We start from the raw sequence: 18782 nt of genomic DNA on the forward strand, positions 1-18782 counted from the left end.
ACAGCACATTGATTTTTGGTTCACTACACTGGTAAGATTGCTTGCTTTGCACTTCCAAGTGGTGTAAAAGAAAACGATGGAAGAGTAAAGGGAATTAATAAAATGCTGTGCCCATGAGAAGTGTGTGCATTGCTGATCTGATCTGTGGTATGAAGTCCCACAATTCCAGAAGCATGGGGAAAATGAGATAGAAACTTTTATCTCTTTTGGCCCTGCTTAATGAAAGACACCAAGAGGCTGGGGAATGGTGGATTGATGATGCTGTTGTTTTCTGTTCCTAGGGCTCTGCTGTCCAAAATGAAAGACAAGCAAAACAACCATTCTTTGCTTGCCTTGCATAGGCTTCCAGGTATCTAGAAGATGGTTACTTTATTTGTGTTTATAGTCAGCCCTTGAAGTAGGAGGGTGTTTCTAAGGGGAAATCTGCTACAGAAAAAGGCTCGAATAACAACAGTCGTTATAAATAACAAATGTTGCACATCATTAATGACTTTCTTCTGAGTTTCTCAAGGTTTATTGAGACATTTATCTGAAATGTCTTTCTGTATAATTAACAAAACACCTACCTAAATTATTAATCGGATTTCATTATTATACTTCATTTATTCTCTAAGTTATAATGCTCCCTGCATTCTTCTCAGTCACGGAAGATATTTTGAAAGATTTCTTCTGAAAATATTCACAAATATATCTGAACTAACTATTTAAATAAAATTTTATATTAAAAACCACTCTAATTGTTTTTATTTATCTTATTGCTTCATTAGTGACAAGAAATCTTTTTGTAGACCTATAACTCTAATTATTATGCTCCCATAAGGGCATAAAACTACCCGTATGTCTACTGTTTTCTCATGGATTTGCAATTTTCTCAACACTTTCCCTTTGAAACTTTATAAACTTTGCATTTCTTCCTAATATGCCTGAAATGGGCTATGTGTACATATCTACCCAATAGTTAACATTACACTGCAAAGCTTATAAATTTCATAGGGTCTAGGAAAAACACTGTGTCATAAATCTGCTTATAACCCTTCTTGGTGATTCACTGGCCATAATTCTTGACTTTTTGTAGCTTTATCCAAAATCAAAGGGTTTAATAAGCTCTGCAAAATCATAGCAAGCTGCCTACTGCAGCCTGCCAGAACTTTCCATGCTTCCTGGAAGGCAACAAGCAAATGGAGTTTCTGCACATCCGTTTCCTCTAATTGCAGTGATCTGAAGTAAGGAAATCTATACGAAAATCAATTTCTGACTTCACAGTCTTCCTCTACTGTATTAATTTTTTGGGAAATATTTAGGGTCAGAGGAAGAAGAATTAGTTGACCTAATTCTGCCTGGAAACCTGTTCCTTTCTTTCACCGAGGTCTGTTTTTGGAGCCAGTGGTGTGTCTCCTGGGGACTAACATCATAGGAAGCTACTCGTGCCTGTTGCCTTTTGCCTGGTCGCTGTGCAACCTTGTGAAGAGAGTACCTCCACCCTCCCTGTAGCTAAGGGTATTGCCATCTTCTAACTGAAGCACTCCTGGCTGTCCTTGCATGCTTCAGGCCTGAGCTTGCTGGGAAAGGCTTCCTACTATTCCCAAGCTCATATTCTGCTTCATTAAACCTTTTTTTTTTTTTTTTTACATCTATACCTATCCAAGCCTACTCACTTTGCTGATGGTTTTTTGACTCAGCTCAGGATCAAAGTAAGTAATACAATCAATTCCTACCTGAGAAGTCTTCTACATGAAAGGTCTTCTACATGATGGAACTTCATGAAATTCATTAATATTAACTGCTTAAGGTAATTGATACCTATGCAGAGTTTCAGAAGGATACAGATCTCACTGTAAAGCTTTATTAAGCTAAGAAATCTCAAAAGGTTTTTTTTTCCATATGAATATAAGGTTTTGATTTTGGTAATGTGAAATGGGGCTTTAATACCCCGAGGTATGTATTTTGAACAAAAAAAAACCCAAGAAACTAAAAATCAGGCAGTTAAAATTAAAATTAAGTTCCGATTTTAGGCTTGTTTAGCTTGGCAGTTTTTTTTTGTTTTTTTTTTTTTTTTTTAAGAATGAGGATGTGACCACAAAAAATCTTGAGCAGATGGTGCGATTACAGTGTCAAATAATTTTACATCTCCTTAGTGTGGACCTACCTGAGTATTTCTAGAAATAACTCTCCCATAAGGCAGCATCTATACAAGGCTGTTCTCTCAAATTTAACACAAAAATGTTTAGATCGTTAGAATTTTATCAATAATTCAAGTTTACAGGCAATGTGTCTTTAGGAAGGACCTGAATTTTTAAACCTTTTAATTTCCTAGTTTTCAGATGTAAAACTTTCAGATGTGCATGCAATATGTAACATTGCACAGGATGAACCATAATGTGATTAAATAATATGGTTACAATACTCAATACTCAAAACTTGGACTGTGCTGGGAATAAAGTTGCTAGTAAAGTATTACCTTGTTACTTTGTATGTATACATGAAAACGATCTTTAGTAATAAATGATGCATAGAATATGCATTTCTGTGTATGCAGAAATAAGGTGCACGTGCACGTTGCCCACAGATGCCCTGTCTCCTGCAGCGGATAGAGCAGATTAGCACCTCCTTACTGGTTTTTTTTTCGCTGTGTCCCATGCCTCACCTACCACTGCCTGCGGAAACCCAGCTCCAAAGGGAAGAGCTTCACAGGCCTCAACTGCAACCCAGGCGGTCCCTGGGAGCGGGAGAGGGCTTTTACCTCCCGCTAGCCACCTGCAAAATGGTGGCACGTGGGGTTAATGCTGAAAAGTGTGCGTCACATTTGGTTGCCTTAATCCGACTCCTGGATTGTCGAGGCGGCTGGTTTCCTTTCCCAAGCAGCGCCCCACACCTCCCGTGCAGACGGGCTTTAGGTCTGTAGGCCGCAGAGGGGTCTCTGCTGCCAGTCCTCACTTTTTAAATGATCTAACCCCAAAAGAAGTGCAGTGTTACACTGACTAAACCTGGGAAACATTGTGAAAAGTTACAGGCGGCCTGGCACGGGAGAAGTGGGGGGAACAGTGCTGACCAACGCGGCATTTTGGCATCCTTTAACTCCATCCCTGCCAACAGCCATTTTTCCCCCTTGGAGGCATCGCTGCCGGGTGAGTGCACAGGCTGGGCTCCAGCTGCCTCCGTGCCCCCCCCCCGCCCCCAAGGAGCCCGTCGCACCGGGGAACAAGCCCCGTCGCCGCCTACGCGGCCGCGGCCACGCCTGAGAGCCGCTCTCCCTAGGGAGGGCCGCTGCGTCCCGGCCTTGCCCCAGCCGCCGGGCCGGGCCGGGTCTCGAACCCGCGGCCCCGCCGCCTGCCGTCTCCCCGCGTTACCCGCGCGGCCACCGGGGCCCAAGCGCAGGGCCCGGCGCGCGCGCGCGCGCCCGCCCGGGACCGGGGAGGGGAGGGGGGGAAGGGGAGGGGGAGCGCGGCGCGCGTGCGCGCGCAGCTGGCGGCCGGCCGCGCGCCTTCTCCCAGGCTTCCCAGGGAATCCAGCGGCAGCAGGAAGAGGCGCTTCCCCGCGCACGCGCAGCTGGCCGGGCGGGCGCGCGCGGAGCCGCGGCGGCGGGCGGGCGGGGGGAGGGGAGGGAAGCTGCTGAGGTAAAGTTAGGGGGAGAGAGAGACTCCGTCAGCCAAGCGAGAGCCGGGGAGGCTCGGCGGCCGCCATTACTGAGCCGAGAGCGCCGGGGAAGGCGCCGGGGAGGTGGGGACGGGGGCTGCGGCGGCCGGGAGCGCCCGGGAGCGGCGGGCCGGAGAACGGAGAGAGCCCCGCGGGGAGGAAAAGCCGCCGGGGGCGCCGGCGTGGAGAGAGCGTCCCGGGAATGCTGCCGCTCCCTCCGCCGCCGAGGAGCCGGATCCCGACGGCGCGAGGTGAGGGGAGGAATCCGGTCCCGTGGGAGCTGGCCCGGCCCGGAGCGGGGCGGCTGGCCCGGCGGGCGGGAGGGGCGCGGGGGGAGGAGGAGGAGGAGGAGGTGGCTGTAGCCCGGCGAGCTGGTGCGGCGGCCGCTGGCTGTAACCAGTTCAAAGGGCTGGGGCTGGCGTGGGGAGAGGGGAGCCGGCCTCTCCCCTCCCCGCTCGGCCCCCTCGGCAGCTCCACGCGAGGGAGGGGAGGCAGGGAGGGCAGGGTGCGGAGTGCCTGGTCCCAGACAGGTGATGAAGGCCTGAGCAATGGGAGGGTCTGAGCCTGCTGTACGAGGCTGCCAGCTGGTCACGGCTCTCCAGGGAGGGAGGAAGGCAGGAAGAGGAGCTTTCCTGCTCCTCTCTTCTTCCTTCCTCGTTCCCCTTTTCCCCCTACTCCTTTAGCTTCCTCCCTTCTACCATTCCCCCTGCCTCCCCCCCCCCCTTACTGTTCTCCTTTTTTCTGTACTTCTTTTCCTCCTCATCGCCTCCTTCTACTCATTCTTGTCTTCTCTATTCTTTTCCTTCTCTACTAAATTTGAACAGTTGTCAGTTCCTCTCCTCCTTCCTCTCACCTTCAAATATTGCTCGATATTAAATTTCAGAAAACTTCACTCTCCTAATGATGTGTGTGCATTTCTGTTTTTCCACCAGGTGGATTTTAAGGCTTTGAAATAGGGTAGCCAGTTGCAGTGTTGCAGCTTTCAAGCATTTTGAATCCTTTCAACCAGCATAACCTTTAGACTCTCTCCACCCAAGGAAAGCACCAGATATACAGATATAATGCCATGGTGTTGTAGATACAGGACATAAGGAGTATAAAACACTGTTTCAATTAAAAATAGAATGACTGTTTACTTATAAAGGGAAGACATACTTGTCACCTTCCCCCCAGAATCCACCCCACCCTTCCTCTGTACCCCCCCTTTTGCCCTCTCCTCTATCGCTTTTGATATCAGTGTGGAATATTTCCTTAATAGGTAGGAGGGAAACGTTTTTAATCTAGACCAAAATAGGCCTGTGGGGGTATGTGTGTATTCTTTAGTTTAGTGTCATGCAGATAACTGGAGGATTTTTTTTTTTTTCTTAATAAAGATCCTTGACAGAAAATTAAAAACTCTACACTGCAGATTAAAAACAGTAAAGGGAGAAGAGCATTTGCTGGTCAATTGGACGTCCATTTTAAACCTGAGCATTGCAGCCAGTTACAGCACTGATACTTGTATACTTATTTCATAAATGAATGAGGAGTTAGTAGGTAGCTTTTTTTCTGTTGTGATGTCTTGCCTTCCTAAGGTACTTCAGTATGACAGCTGTTTTCAGCAGTGACATCAGTGACCAGTCAAATGCATTCTCAAAAAGCCCATACATATTTTACAGGTATAGTACATATCTAAAATGAGCATATTGTAAATATTCATCCAGGTGCAGTTTTATAAGGATTTATTTTCCTTTGTGCTTCTTTGAAAATTATTTTTAAGAACTGCTACAATTCTTATGATTCTATTTATAGTGCTTTACTGAAACTCAGTGCTGCTAGAGCATAGAAAGTATGATGTAAATACCGTAGTTTTTTAAAAGAGGGTATAGTACTCAAAGTATCAGAAATTGTTTGGGCATTTGTTACATTATAACAAGTTGCTTTTAAGCTTGGAACATACTGAGCTTAATTAGTATGCCTTTTTTTTTTTTTTTTTTTTTTTTTTTTTTTAAAGTATCCCTGTATAAGGCAGCTGCCAGCGTTGTAAAATGTGAATAATTGCAACCAAATGCCTACCACTCCCTGGTATTGGACTTTATTTTAGTTAAGGTGTTGCATGTGTAACATAATCCAATTAAATACTTTAGCCTTAGACTAAATTGTTTTAAAATGCTATATTTAGCACTAAGAGAATCAAATTCTGCACATGTTTCTGAGGTTAAAGATAAAATGTACTTTACTAAAGCCGTAGGTGTTTTTCCTTGTGCAAACTTTGTAGGGAAGAAAAACACTGATCATAGGAATAGATTGTTCTGTAGTTTACCCTTTGGGACTTGTTATTTGAGTAGATGGTGAAAAACCAGTTCTGTTCGGCTTAATGGAGATACTAAAAGGGTGCTGGCTGTATTTTGAGACTTCCAAGAGCACTTTCTTAACAAAAGAGAAAACCCGTGTACTGGCATCTTTCAGGAATATTTTGCACAAAACTTCAAGGCCTCCCCCATCACTACTTTCAGTAGACTAGTACGCGGAGCGTTCCCGGGAGGACGGACGTGGGGCGTGCTGGGGGACGGCGCTCTGGCCTTTGCTGCCGGGGGGGGAACTTGGTGGAGCCGAATCCTCAGCGCCGAGTTCTGCGGGTGAGCAGACTGCAGCCGGCCCCGTTTCGGGGAGCGAAGCCCGCGGTGCCGGCCGGCGGAGCGGCGGCGGAAGGATGCTCCGCCGGCCGGGAGGAGCGCGGCTCCGGCCGGGGCCGCCGCCGCCGCCAGGGGGCCCGCTCAGCCGCGCCCCGCCCCGCCCCGCCCCGCCCCGCCCCGGCTGCCCGCCCGCGCCCCGCGCCGCGCGGCGCCCCGCTTCGGCTGGGTGCGCAGAGCAAACGGCGCGGTGTTTGACCCGGTTCTGCCTCCCGCTGCTTCTGAACTGCCCCGCCGGCCTCGTGACTGCAAGGAAAGGTTTAGTTTCAGGTGGTCCCAATAACAGTGGCAATTCTGTATGAGGACTGTCGGGATTCTTTTTTTTATTTCTCTGTATCTGTTCTTTCTGTCTTAATGGACATATAAAACATTTAATCGTTTTCTGGTTTTATTTTCTTTTTTATTATTTTTAAATTTTTTTCCTCTAGGAATTTTTAGCCTAAAGTTCAGTGTAAGTGAGCTGGAATTTTTTTTTTTTTTTCATAAGTTTTAAAAAGTATTTCTAAGGGTCTTACATTTTACAAATTATTTGTTGAACCCTCTTATCACTTCTTTATGGATTTTAATGAAATATTTAAAGAAAAATAAGTTCACAATTCCTTGCGGGAAAATCTGAAGCAGTTGTAATGATGTTATTTTGAATTTGAGTATTAACTGTGCTTTTCTAGTCACAAACACCTGTTGGAAGCTGATTTAATTAATCTGTGGCTAGTTCTGCACATTACTTTTTGTGGTAAATTAGTTGTTTCTTTGGTTTTGAGTTACAATTCCCACATATTTTTGCAGTTCTGCATTAGTTGACATACAAACATAACAGAAGAATGTTTGCATTTAAAAAAGTAAAACCAATACCTGTATGCACAGATTTGGAAATGTGTATATTGTTGCATCTTGGCATTAATTTACTTAAGTTGGCTAATTATTATTCAGAATATTATTTGCTGCTTACATATGCCTTTTTACTTGCTCATTCCATAATTTAAAAAAATGGGTAACCAGTGTTCTCATCTTAAACAGGTAGAAATTGCACATATGGCTTGTACAAGGTAAAAAACCAAACTACTCTTTGAATTAAGTTTCAAAACTTAGTGTTGGGACCTGGATTCTATACTGCAGTTCCTCATGAAGCAAAATAACACGTATTGATCCAGATATGTGGATCAGTGAAATTTATTGAAGTTGCTGCTACCAGGATATAGTTTTAATTTTTGCACTAAATGCATTTTAGCCCTTTTTCTGTCCTTATCTTGATCCCTCCTTCCCCATTTGCTTCTTTTTCTTCTATTTTTATCAGTTCTTTCTTGGATCTCCTTTGTAAAACTGCTCTGTTAGTTCTTTTGTTCTTCCTGAATAACTTTGTAAATAAGCCTGATCAGGTAGTCTTGCACTAAGAAACTTCTGTGAGCGCTATGCATGTCTTTAGTAGAAGCTTCTCCTGTGCCAAAAGAATTAAGAGTTTATTTTTCCTGTAAACTTACTGTTTCCTTTGCTGTTAAAATGCAGGCTTTGAACCTATATTGAATGCTCTCAGATACTCAGAAATCTGTAGTTAAGTTGAAAGGCCTAACTTCAGACTAGTGCGCTGCTGATAATTTGAACCTTTGAAGTTTACCTGTTTATTGTACCTTGATCTAATTTGTGTGGGTTGGTTTGTTTTTTGTTTGTTTGTTTTTTGTGAATAATAACAATGATAATAGATGCCCCCTGGAATGCTAGATTCCAGCAAAAAAATGATGTTTTATTTTGAGTTTAGAAATAAAGTGTAGGTTTTGATTTAATTTTGGGTAATACGCTGATGGTCTTCAGAGTATTGTTATTAATCAGAGAAATTTAGTGAACTTGGTAAGAACTAGGAGCTTTGAAATTCTGTTTTTAAACACAGTTTCATGTTGATTTGTAATAGGAAGTTGGGTAGTCAGGTTTTTTATGTTTTTAATTTAATTGATTACTTAGCTTTTGTATGCAAAGAATTATCTAGGCTACATAACTCCTTTAGGGATGGTAGCTGGCCATCATACTAACCCAATCTGAAATGAATAGTGGTTAGGGTAATCCTTTCTCATCCTTCATTTACCTAGCTTGACTAATCACCATACCACTTAAACTGTATTCCTTTTCAGAGTATTACTCTTGAAGCCATTTCAAGTCATTGTCCTTTACTCTCTTGTTAATGCTTGATTGAGCTTATTTCCTGATAAGTAATCCAAATATTTTTTTTTTCCTTGTGTTGTCTGGTACTTGCAGAATTTTACCAGGGAGCAGTGTATTTACTCTTATTTATAAATGAGATTTCAAGTATGGTTACTTAGTTAAGATTACCAGCACTTGTGAAGGCAAGAATATTGGCATGTTAGTAAAGAGGAAAGGACATATGAAGTGGCTAGGACCTCGACAGACTTTGGGGAATTGAAATTCTTGATGACATTGGTATATTCCGTATTTGGTTTAGTTTCTGAAAAGGATTTTGATTTGAAGAGAAGACTTCTTATATTTTTTTAAGTGAAAAAGATACCTCTTCGTAAATACTGAATGAGAAGTAACAACATTACCTTAAGCTACATCAACATTAGATTTTTTTTTTACTGGTTCTTGAAGTGAAAATGTTTGAATTGTTATTCTGTTATGTTTTGGATAGAGCTGTAACTACTGATATGGTGATAGATCTTGGAATTTGGATACCATACTAAATATTTTTCTAATGCCAAGTTTTGGTTTGCAAAAAGTGTGAAGCGAAGGATGACTCGGTATAAAAACTTACTGTCAGCAGTAACCTGAATCCAGAGCTGTAACTTCCTTGGAATCCTGGTCTTTGATATTTGAATGTGCTGTGCATTCAAAAGTCATCCTACAAACCATTTCAGTGATATCTAATGTGTTTAAATTTACTTTATGATCCACTATAGGAGGTCACAGTAACTTTCTGTTGGTGTATTCATATATCCTGCAAAGCAGACTAGACTGCAATGGCCTTTTTTTTTTTTTTTTTTTATGTGTGCTTTTTTCGCTTGGCCAGCTATTTTACAGACACTATCACAAGACTATGGTAATTGAAACTAACCCTGAAAACTACTGGCCCATTAACTGTTGCATTTGGACAACATTACAGAGTTAGTAAAGGACTACAGAAAAAGCCTCTTAATTTCCCTGTTGGCATTGTTTGTAGCTGCTTAAATAGTTGTTGGTCCTGAGCAGTTCTGTAGAGTCTTTCAGACAACATTTCTGCTTCAGCCACGTTAAGTCTGCAGATGGTAAACACTTCTAGGTTCAGAAAGCAATTTTGGAAGGTATTCAGAGATACTCCAGAGTATCTGTAAGTGATTTTCTTGGCAATGGACCCATCTACAAGTTCCTGTGCAGTCACAATTACTAAATAATGTTAGGTGATTAACTATTGTGGTATTTATTAGTTGCTAATAATATGGCATTCTATGCTAATGTTTAGAATTCAGCTCAGAAGACTTTGGGAGACGTGTTTGGAAATAGGGCTTTCTCTGGCCTTTGAATGCTTCTGTCTGATCTGGGGGCCTGTCTTTGAGCTTTCGCTCATGGCAGCATGCACTGCAAAATGGCTGGTGTCCCCCTCCCCCAAGCCCCAGATGCATTCTCGCAGGCAGAGACACTTTTCTCTCTGTCTGTCTGCTCTGGCACATCCTCTTCTTTGGAGTCCCATCATCTGTTTCCTCATGTGCATCTATCTGCTCTGCTCACTGAGCTGTGGACATAGAGAAATGCCACAGCTAGGAGATGAGGGCACGGAGTGTGTCTTACCTCCTGTCTTCTCTTTCAAGTGATAGAGTTGAGCTTTGCAGCTAGGCCAGGCTTAGTGCAGGACTGATAGCCTGCTCTCTAATGATTTTGGTGTTTGGTACCACAAGTTGAGAATTGAAGTATTATTGTGGCATTGGTATTGCTTAATGCTATTGCTGAACCCTTTGTTAAAAAGAAAGTTTACTAAAGCTTAAACTTTTTCGATCAACTATATTATTCCTAAAGCAAAGTGGAGTTACTGAAATATAATTGAAGTGGCAGAACAAGAAAAAACTCTGCCATACCTTCTTGATGTTATGTTTAGCACATATACAGCATGATGCTGCATCTTGCTTAAAAATGACACCTTTCCTTAGTTAAAAGTGGCTTGCATCATGGTCCAGTGCAAGTGCCTCGAGTTCCTTTCCTTTTCAGCATCTTAATATATGCATCACTGACTAGCCTGGCATTCAAAGTCTGGGTTTTGTGTGGATACAAACTGAAGAAGTCCCATGGAAGGGAATTCCATTTTGGTTACTTAGTATCAGCATCCCTGAAGTAAAATCAGTGCTTATCCAGGCTATAATAATAATTTGTGACCTAGTTGAGAATTCACAATCTTCAAGTATAATTATGCGTTCAATTTCTGATTTGTCACAGTCTGAGGCCTTTTAATTTAGAAATGCTGTACTACAGGTAAAAGGGTTTTGAGGTACACTGTAACTTTTTCGAGTAATAAAATGTGCATACGTGTATTTAGACGTACATTCATTTTATATATTTTGTCCTTACTGACTATACTGATGTCGTCTTACAAAGCTATGTTTAGATATTTAGAATTCCAAATTCTTCTACAAGTGATGAGTGATTTTTTTTTTTTATTTTTTTTTTTTTTTTTTATATCTCACATTTTGTGTGTTATCAGAAACAATATATTAATTTATTTTCAGAATAGGCTTCTGCAACTTAGGTATTTTACCAAGCTGAACTTATGAAATCACAGTCACTTAGGAAGAATTGTGCCCTCTCTGTCCCAAATATTAATAGATGTGCGTACAGAATTTAAACCCTCTAACTTTAGAGGAAGACCGACTTGACCTCTGAGTTCTGTTTTGGGGTTTAAAATGAGGAAAAGAATCCTCATGAATAGGTGAAGTGTTGTACCTTCTCTGTTGTTTCTGCTTTCATAATTTTGAAATTATTAATGAATCTTTTTATTTTCAGATCCCTCAGGGAAGGACTTACTGAAGGACACTGTTTAAATGTGTGACATTACTGCAGGAAGATCACAGCAGGATAATCATCTTGGTTTGCACCTTGTTTTCCTAAGGGTAAGTTAGGGCCTTAGGTCTTCATAACCTTGTGTTTAAGAGGGGAGGTGGGTGAATAAGTACAAGATGATAAACCTTATTTTCTTTATAACTACGTTTGGAAATCTGAAAGCCTGTAGAGACAAGGTCCTGTGGTACGACTGTAGGAGGTCAGAGATTCTTCCTGCAGTGATGCTGTACACTTTGTGTCTTCTGTAATTCTTCAGAATTTTTCTATTTAAACATAGAAATGCTCTACTATTTTCAATGCGAAGACTGAAATTAGTGGGGGAAATGAAACAACCCCTCCTTCGAACTGGTAACAAAGACAGAGGTGGTTGGGTGGGGCGATGAATTGGAGTGTTTTTGATTTGTTACAACAGAATTAGGCAGATTTAAGTATAATTGAACTAATTTACCATGAATTTCCCATGTGTATATTTTAAAACTGTACAAAACAATCAAGTACCTTTATTTTCAGTATAACGCTAATTTAAAAATTTGGGGAGCAATTTAATGATGATTACATATAAAATGTGAAGCCATTCTAATGTCAGTTTTTTGCCAGGTTTATTACTTAATTAACATAGAATTAATTCTGTGACTTTGCTTTGTACAATCAGTAGAAATTGTATAAAAAATTAAAAGAAAACCACACTGTTTTTAAATATCTTCAGTGAGTCAACTCCCACTATGGTGTGTCTTCCATGTCAGAAATTTTGTGAGAGGCTAATGTGTTTGTTTTCCCTTTGTCAGTGTACAATTTCACCTTAGTCTTTGTACTTACTTAAAAATGTATTGATTTGACAAAACATTTATTGCTGGAGGAGGAAGAACTTTTGCTGCATGAGGATGTAGGGTATCTGAAAGTATTGATTGTTTCTTATAAACTAGTTGAAAATTGACAGTGTCTTCCTGATTAAATGAAATACTCCCGTAGATGAAGACTTCTGTGTTCTAGTTTAGTCCACATCAAATCTGTATTGTGCTGTGGCAAACAGAAAACATTTCATAATGGAAGTGCTGACTAAACTTCTCATTCTAATAGTTTGAATGATGCTACTATGATAAGCTTTGCTTCAGAAAGAAAACACTGCGTTTATTTGTAGTAATGTAAATCCTTCACAACCAGTGTTTATATTTGCTAAGTATCTTTATTCCCAGATCCATTTTTTGTTAGCTCTAAATTCTGTGTTTTAAGAATATAAAGAACACAGTGGAAACAGTAAAAAGCAAAATTTTAAATATAAGTTTTCTTTCTGATACGTCTGAGTAAACTGATTTAAACAAAAAAAGAAAAAACATTCCTAAGGCATGGCATAAAAGGTTCAGTTCTTGCAATATAAAAACTCCCAGGTATAAAAATTATACCGATCTTAATTTCCTCTTAATTTTGGACTGAAATACTTTTTAATAAAAAAGGTACTTTCCTTGACTATGACTTCTTTAACTGAAAGCTGTTTTTACATATGTGCTTTTTGTTTTTTATTTTTTATTTTGGTCAGTTAATTTCATTACAAATACTGTTACATAAATGCTGTGTTTCTGATCAGAATGTCAGTTTTCTATTTCTAGGTGTTAGTAAGTTGGAAAGCTTTGTTGGCCAGGCATTGATTCTATACAAAATACTAGATTTCAATATTTTTATCTTCTATTGCAACTTTTAGTGATAAAAATACTTCTTTTACTGCTCCGTGTCTTCAAACTCACATGTTTTAGCAGTTGTGAATTAGTTTTACAAATATTAAAGCAGATTTTGAGAGCTTTTTGGGAGAGAGATCCTATCTGTTTTTTTTTTTTTAAACTAAAGGTCCTACAGTACTATTCTCAACAAATGATTGCTAAGAATTACAAAATACATACCAAAGAAAGCTGAGAGATTGAGACTAAAATTTCAGTATTGATGCTTGTTATACTTTTTCCTTTCTATAAGGGCTGTTAAATGTATGTAAACAAACCTATAATGTGGTTATTTTTCACTCCACAACTGTAAAACCAAGTATCTTAACTACAGTAGTCTGTAACTTTCATTTATAGTGCTATGTGATAGCTGTCGTTTTACCAAGAAAATGAGAAATGTATTTTTATCAAACTATTCTCACAAAATTATAGAATGGTGTAGGTTGGAAGGGACCTCGAGGTCATCTTGTCCAACCTCCCTGCTCAAGCAGGGTCACCTAGAGCAGGTTGCCCAGGACCGCATGCAGGTGATCTTTGAATATCCCCAATGAGGGAGCCTTTACAACCTCTCTGGGAAACCTGTGCCATTTCTCAGCCACCCTCACAATAAAAAAGTGTTTCCTGATGTTCATATGGCACCTCCTGTGTTTCAGTCTGTGCTTGCTGCCTCTTGTCCTGTCACTGGATGCCACTGGAAAGAGCCTGGCTCTGCCTCCTTTGCACCTTTCCTCCAAATACTATGCCTTCTCTTCTGCAGTCTAAACAGTCCCAACTCTCCCAGCCTTATTTTACAAGATGCTTTAGTCCCTTAATTAGCTCAATGGCCCTTTGCTGGGCTCTTTCCAGTAACTCTGTATCTATCCTGTACAGACAACTGGACACAGTGCATCATCAGGTGTGGCCTCACCAGTGCTGTGTAGGGAGGAAGGCCTGGACTTGTTGGCAATGCTTTGTCTAATGCTGCCCAGGGTACCATTAGCCTTGCTTGCAACAAGTAGATGTTGCTGGCTCATGTTCAGCTTGCTGTTCACTGGGATCCCAGTTCCTTTTCAGTAAAGCTGCTTTCTAGCCAGTTGGCTCCCAGTGTGTGCTGGTACATGGGGTTATTCCTCCCTGGATGCAGGGCTCTGCAGTGCACAAGGGTCCTGTCAGCCCATGTCTTCAGCCTGTTGAGTTCTCCCTGAATGGCAGCACAACCCTCTGATATATCAGCCACTCCTCCCAGTTTTGTCATCAGCAAACTTGCTGAGGGTACACTCTATGCCAGCAACCAAGTCACTAATGAAAGTCTTGAACAGTACTGGACACAGTATTGGCCCCTGGAGAACACTGCTAGTTACTGGTCCCCAGTTAGATTTCATGCCACTAATCGCAACCTGCTCGATAGTCATTCAGCCATTCAATTTTTTGATGAACTATTATTAAACTGTGCCTAAAACCTGTTTGTTTTTAAGCATATAATATAAATAGCATTAACATGAATGTATTACAAGTTTAAGATCTTGTTTAGAGTAGTTGTAAAATTTTCATACACATTGTAAACAGTTTCAGGGTGAGCAAGCAAAAGAGATTTTAAAAAACACTTTTATCTCATGAATATTAGAAAGAAATACCTGCATTTTTAATTTTTTTTTTTCCTCTTTGTTTTCTTTAGGAAGATGATCCTCCTCATCCTGGATATCTGAAGTTCTCTCAATGACAAGCTGAAGCAGGAACAACTGAAAGCTATTTCTGGAACCCTGGATGTACAACTTAAATTTGTAGGAACCTTTCCAGAATGAAAACCACATACAGTTACCTTGGTAATTGCATAAGGATGAGAGGAAAGTTATGATGGCAAAAAACAAAGAGCCACGTCCCCCATCTTATGCTGTTAGTGTTGTTGGACTGTCTGGAACCGAAAAGGATAAAGGTAATTGTGGAGTTGGAAAGTCGTGTTTGTGCAATAGATTCGTGCGTTCAAAAGCAGATGAATATTATCCTGAGCATACCTCTGTGCTTAGCACAATTGACTTTGGAGGAAGAGTTGTTAACAATGATCACTTTTTGTACTGGGGTGACGTAACACAAAGTAGTGAGGATGGAATTGAGTGCAGAATTCATGTAATTGAACAGACTGAGTTCATTGATGATCAGACTTTCTTGCCTCATCGGAGTACGAATTTACAACCATATATAAAACGTGCAGCTGCCTCCAAACTGCAGTCAGCAGAAAAACTAATGTACATTTGCACAGATCAGCTAGGCTTGGAGCAAGACTTTGAGCAAAAACAAATGCCTGAGGGGAAATTAAGCATAGATGGGTTTTTATTGTGCATTGACGTAAGCCAAGGATGCAACAGGAAGTTTGATGATCAACTTAAATTTGTGAATAATCTCTATATCCAACTCTCAAAATCTAAAAAACCCATAATAATAGCAGCAACGAAATGTGATGAATGTGTGGATCATTATCTGCGAGAGGTTCAGGCCTTTGCCTCAAATAAGAAGAACCTTGTGGTAGTGGAAACATCGGCAAGATTCAATGTCAATGTTGAAACATGTTTTACTGCACTGGTACAAATGATGGATAAAACTCGTGGTAAACCTAAAATAATTCCCTATCTGGATGCCTATAAAACTCAAAGACAGCTAGTTGTTACAGCAACAGATAAGTTTGAAAAACTTGTCCAAACTGTGAGAGACTATCATGCAACTTGGAAAACAGTTAGTAATAAACTGAAAAACCACCCTGATTATGAAGAGTATATAAATTTGGAAGGAACAAAAAAGGCCAAAAATACGTTTTCAAAACACATAGAGCAGCTTAAACAGGAACATATTAGAAAAAGAAAAGAAGAATACATTAATGCATTGCCAAGAGCTCTTAATACTCTACTGTCAAATCTTGATGAGATTGAACACTTGAGCTGGTCAGAAGCCTTGAAGATAATGGAGAAAAGGCCTGACTTCCAGTCCTGTTTTGTAGTGCTTGAAAAAACACCCTGGGATGAAACTGACCATATTGATAAAGTGAATGACAGAAGGATTCCATCTGACCTTCTCACTACGCTAGAAGCAGAACAAGTTTATCAAAACCACGTGCAGCATCTTATATCTGAAAAAAGGAGGGTTGAAATGAAGGAGAAGTTCAAAAAAACTCTTGAGAAAATCCAGTTCATTTCACCCGGACAGCCATGGGAAGAAGTTATATGTTTTGTGGTGGAGGACGAAGCATTCAAATACATCACTGATGCAGATAGTAAGGAAGTGTATGGTAGGCATCAGAGGGAAATTGTTGAAAAAGCCAAAGAGGAGTTTCAGGAAATGCTTTTTGAACATTCAGAGCTCTTTTATGACCTGGATCTTAATGCAACACCAAGTTCAGATAAAATGAGTGAAATTCATGCAGTTCTGAGTGAAGAACCTAGATACAAAGCTTTACAGAAACTTGCACCTGATAGAGAATCTCTTTTGCTTAAACACATAGGATTTGTTTATCACCCAACTAAAGAAACTTGTCTCAGTGGCCAAAATTGCACAGACATTAAAGTAGAACAGGTACTTGCCAACAGTCTTCTGCAACTAGACCATGGCCGCTCAAATTTGTACCATGATAGTGCCAACATTGATAAAGTCAATCTTTTCATTTTGGGCAAAGATGGCCTTGCACAAGAATTGGCAAATGAAATTCGGACACAGTCCACTGATGATGAATATGCGTTAGATGGAAAAATATATGAACTAGATCTTAGGCCAGTTGATGCAAAATCTCCTTACCTGTTGACTCAGTTGTGGACCTCAACCTTCAAACCACATGGTTGTTTCTGTGTGTTTAACTCTATTGAATCACTGAATTTTATTGGGGAGTGCATTGCAAAAATAAGGGCTGAAGCATCTCAGATAAGGAGAGACAAGTATATGGCTAATCTTCCATTTACGTTAATACTGGCTAACCAGAGGGACAGTGTTAGCAAGAATCTACCTATTCTGAGACATCAGGGACAACAATTGGCCAACAAATTACAGTGTCCTTTTGTAGATGTGCCTGCTGGTACATATCCACGCAAATTTAATGAGGCCCAAATAAAACAAGCTCTGAGGGGAGTACTGGAAGCAGTTAAACATAATTTTGATGTTGTAAGTCCAGTTCCCACCATTAAAGATCTGTCAGAAGCTGACTTAAGAATCGTCATGTGTGCCATGTGTGGTGATCCGTTTAGTGTGGATCTTATTCTTTCACCCTTCCTTGACTCTCACTCCTGCAGTGCTGCTCAGGCTGGCCAAAATAATTCTTTGCTGCTTGATAAAATAATAGGTGAAAAGAGGCGTCGAATACAGATAACTATATTATCATATCATTCTTCAATTGGTGTAAGGAAAGATGAACTTGTTCACGGATATATACTGGTCTATTCTGCAAAGCGGAAGGCATCCATGGGAATGCTTCGGGCATTTCTTTCTGAAGTACAGGATACGATTCCTGTCCAGTTAGTGGCTGTTACTGATAGCCAGGCAGACTTCTTTGAGAATGAAGCAATCAAGGAACTCATGACTGAAGGAGAACACATAGCAACAGAGATTACTGCTAAGTTTACAGCTTTATATTCATTATCTCAGTATCATCGTCAGACTGAGGTTTTCACATTGTTCTTCAGTGATGTGTTAGAGAAGAAAAATATGATTGAAAGTTCTTACATGTCAGACAGCACAAGGGAAACAATGCATACAAGTGAAGATGTTTTTCCAAGGTCTCCCAGAGGAAGTTCCCTTGACTATAATTATCCAGACTCAGAGGATGATACTGAAGGACCACCACCTTACAGTCCAATTGGTGATGATGTAAGGTTACTTCCAGCACCTAGTGACCGTTCAAAGTACCGGTTGGATTTAGAAGGAAATGAGTACCCTATTCACAGTACACCACTGAATTGTCATGACCATGAACGCAACCATAAAGTGCCTCCTCCAATAAAACCGAAACCACTTGTTCCAAGAACAAATGTAAAAAAACTGGATCCTAACCTTCTGAAAACAATCGAGGCAGGTATTGGCAAAAACCCCAGAAAGCAACCTTCTCGAGTGCCTGCGGCACCACCAGAAGATATAGACCAATCTGACAACTATGCTGAACCTATTGACACAATTTTCAAACATAAAGGCTTTGCAGATGATATTTACGCGGTTCCAGATGATAGTCAAAATCGTATTATTAAAGTTCGAAACTCAATTGTTATAAATACCCAAACTGAGGAAGAAAATGGGTTTTCTGAAAGAATATCCAAAAATCATGGGGAAAGAAGGCCTTCAAAATACAAATATAAGTCTAAGACTCTGTTCAGCAAAGCTAAGTCTTACTATAGGAGAACACATTCAGATGCAAGTGATGATGAGGCTTTCACCACCTCTAAAACTAAAAGAAAAGGAAGACATCGTGGAAGTGAAGAAGACCCACTTCTTTCACCTGTTGAAACATGGAAGGGTGGCATAGATAACCCTGCTATTACATCGGATCAAGAATTGGATGATAAAAAAATGAAAAAGAAAACCCAGAAAGTAAAAGAAGATAAGAAGGTAAGTCAATTCATTTAAATTTTATTTACAACTTCTCATGCATTGTAAGAAGAGGAGTCAAAATATGCAAGGGTTGTACCCCATTTTGAAGCAGGTGCTTTAAAATTTTGATGTAGCATTGTTTGATTTTTGTCCAAGTTTCTACTTGTTCAGAACTAGCAAACCTGGGGGAATGGGATGGTTTGTC

The 18782-nt window shown here is 40.5% G+C and overlaps 1 protein-coding gene across 2 annotated transcripts in view; it reads left to right on the forward strand.

Annotated features, from left to right (window-relative positions):
* Positions 1–3607: 3607 nt before the first annotated feature.
* ARHGAP5 (Rho GTPase activating protein 5) overlaps positions 3608–18782 on the forward strand; it is a 53267-nt gene continuing 38092 nt past the window's right edge. The window contains exons 1-3 of one of the 2 annotated variants that reach the window (XM_042790789.1): positions 3608–3884; positions 11277–11383; positions 14697–18595. In XM_042790789.1, the coding sequence (XP_042646723.1) occupies positions 14873–18595 (3723 nt within the window). In that variant the 5' untranslated portion in view covers positions 3608–3884; positions 11277–11383; positions 14697–14872. Of the gene's footprint in view, positions 3885–5243; positions 5292–11276; positions 11384–14696; positions 18596–18782 lie in introns of those variants that run through there. The other variant, XM_042790790.1, reaches the window with a different exon arrangement.

This window comes from Tyto alba, unplaced genomic scaffold (genome assembly GCF_018691265.1).
Source record: "Tyto alba isolate M040663 unplaced genomic scaffold, T.alba_DEE_v4.0 Super-Scaffold_18, whole genome shotgun sequence".
Lineage (NCBI taxonomy): Eukaryota > Metazoa > Chordata > Aves > Strigiformes > Tytonidae > Tyto > Tyto alba.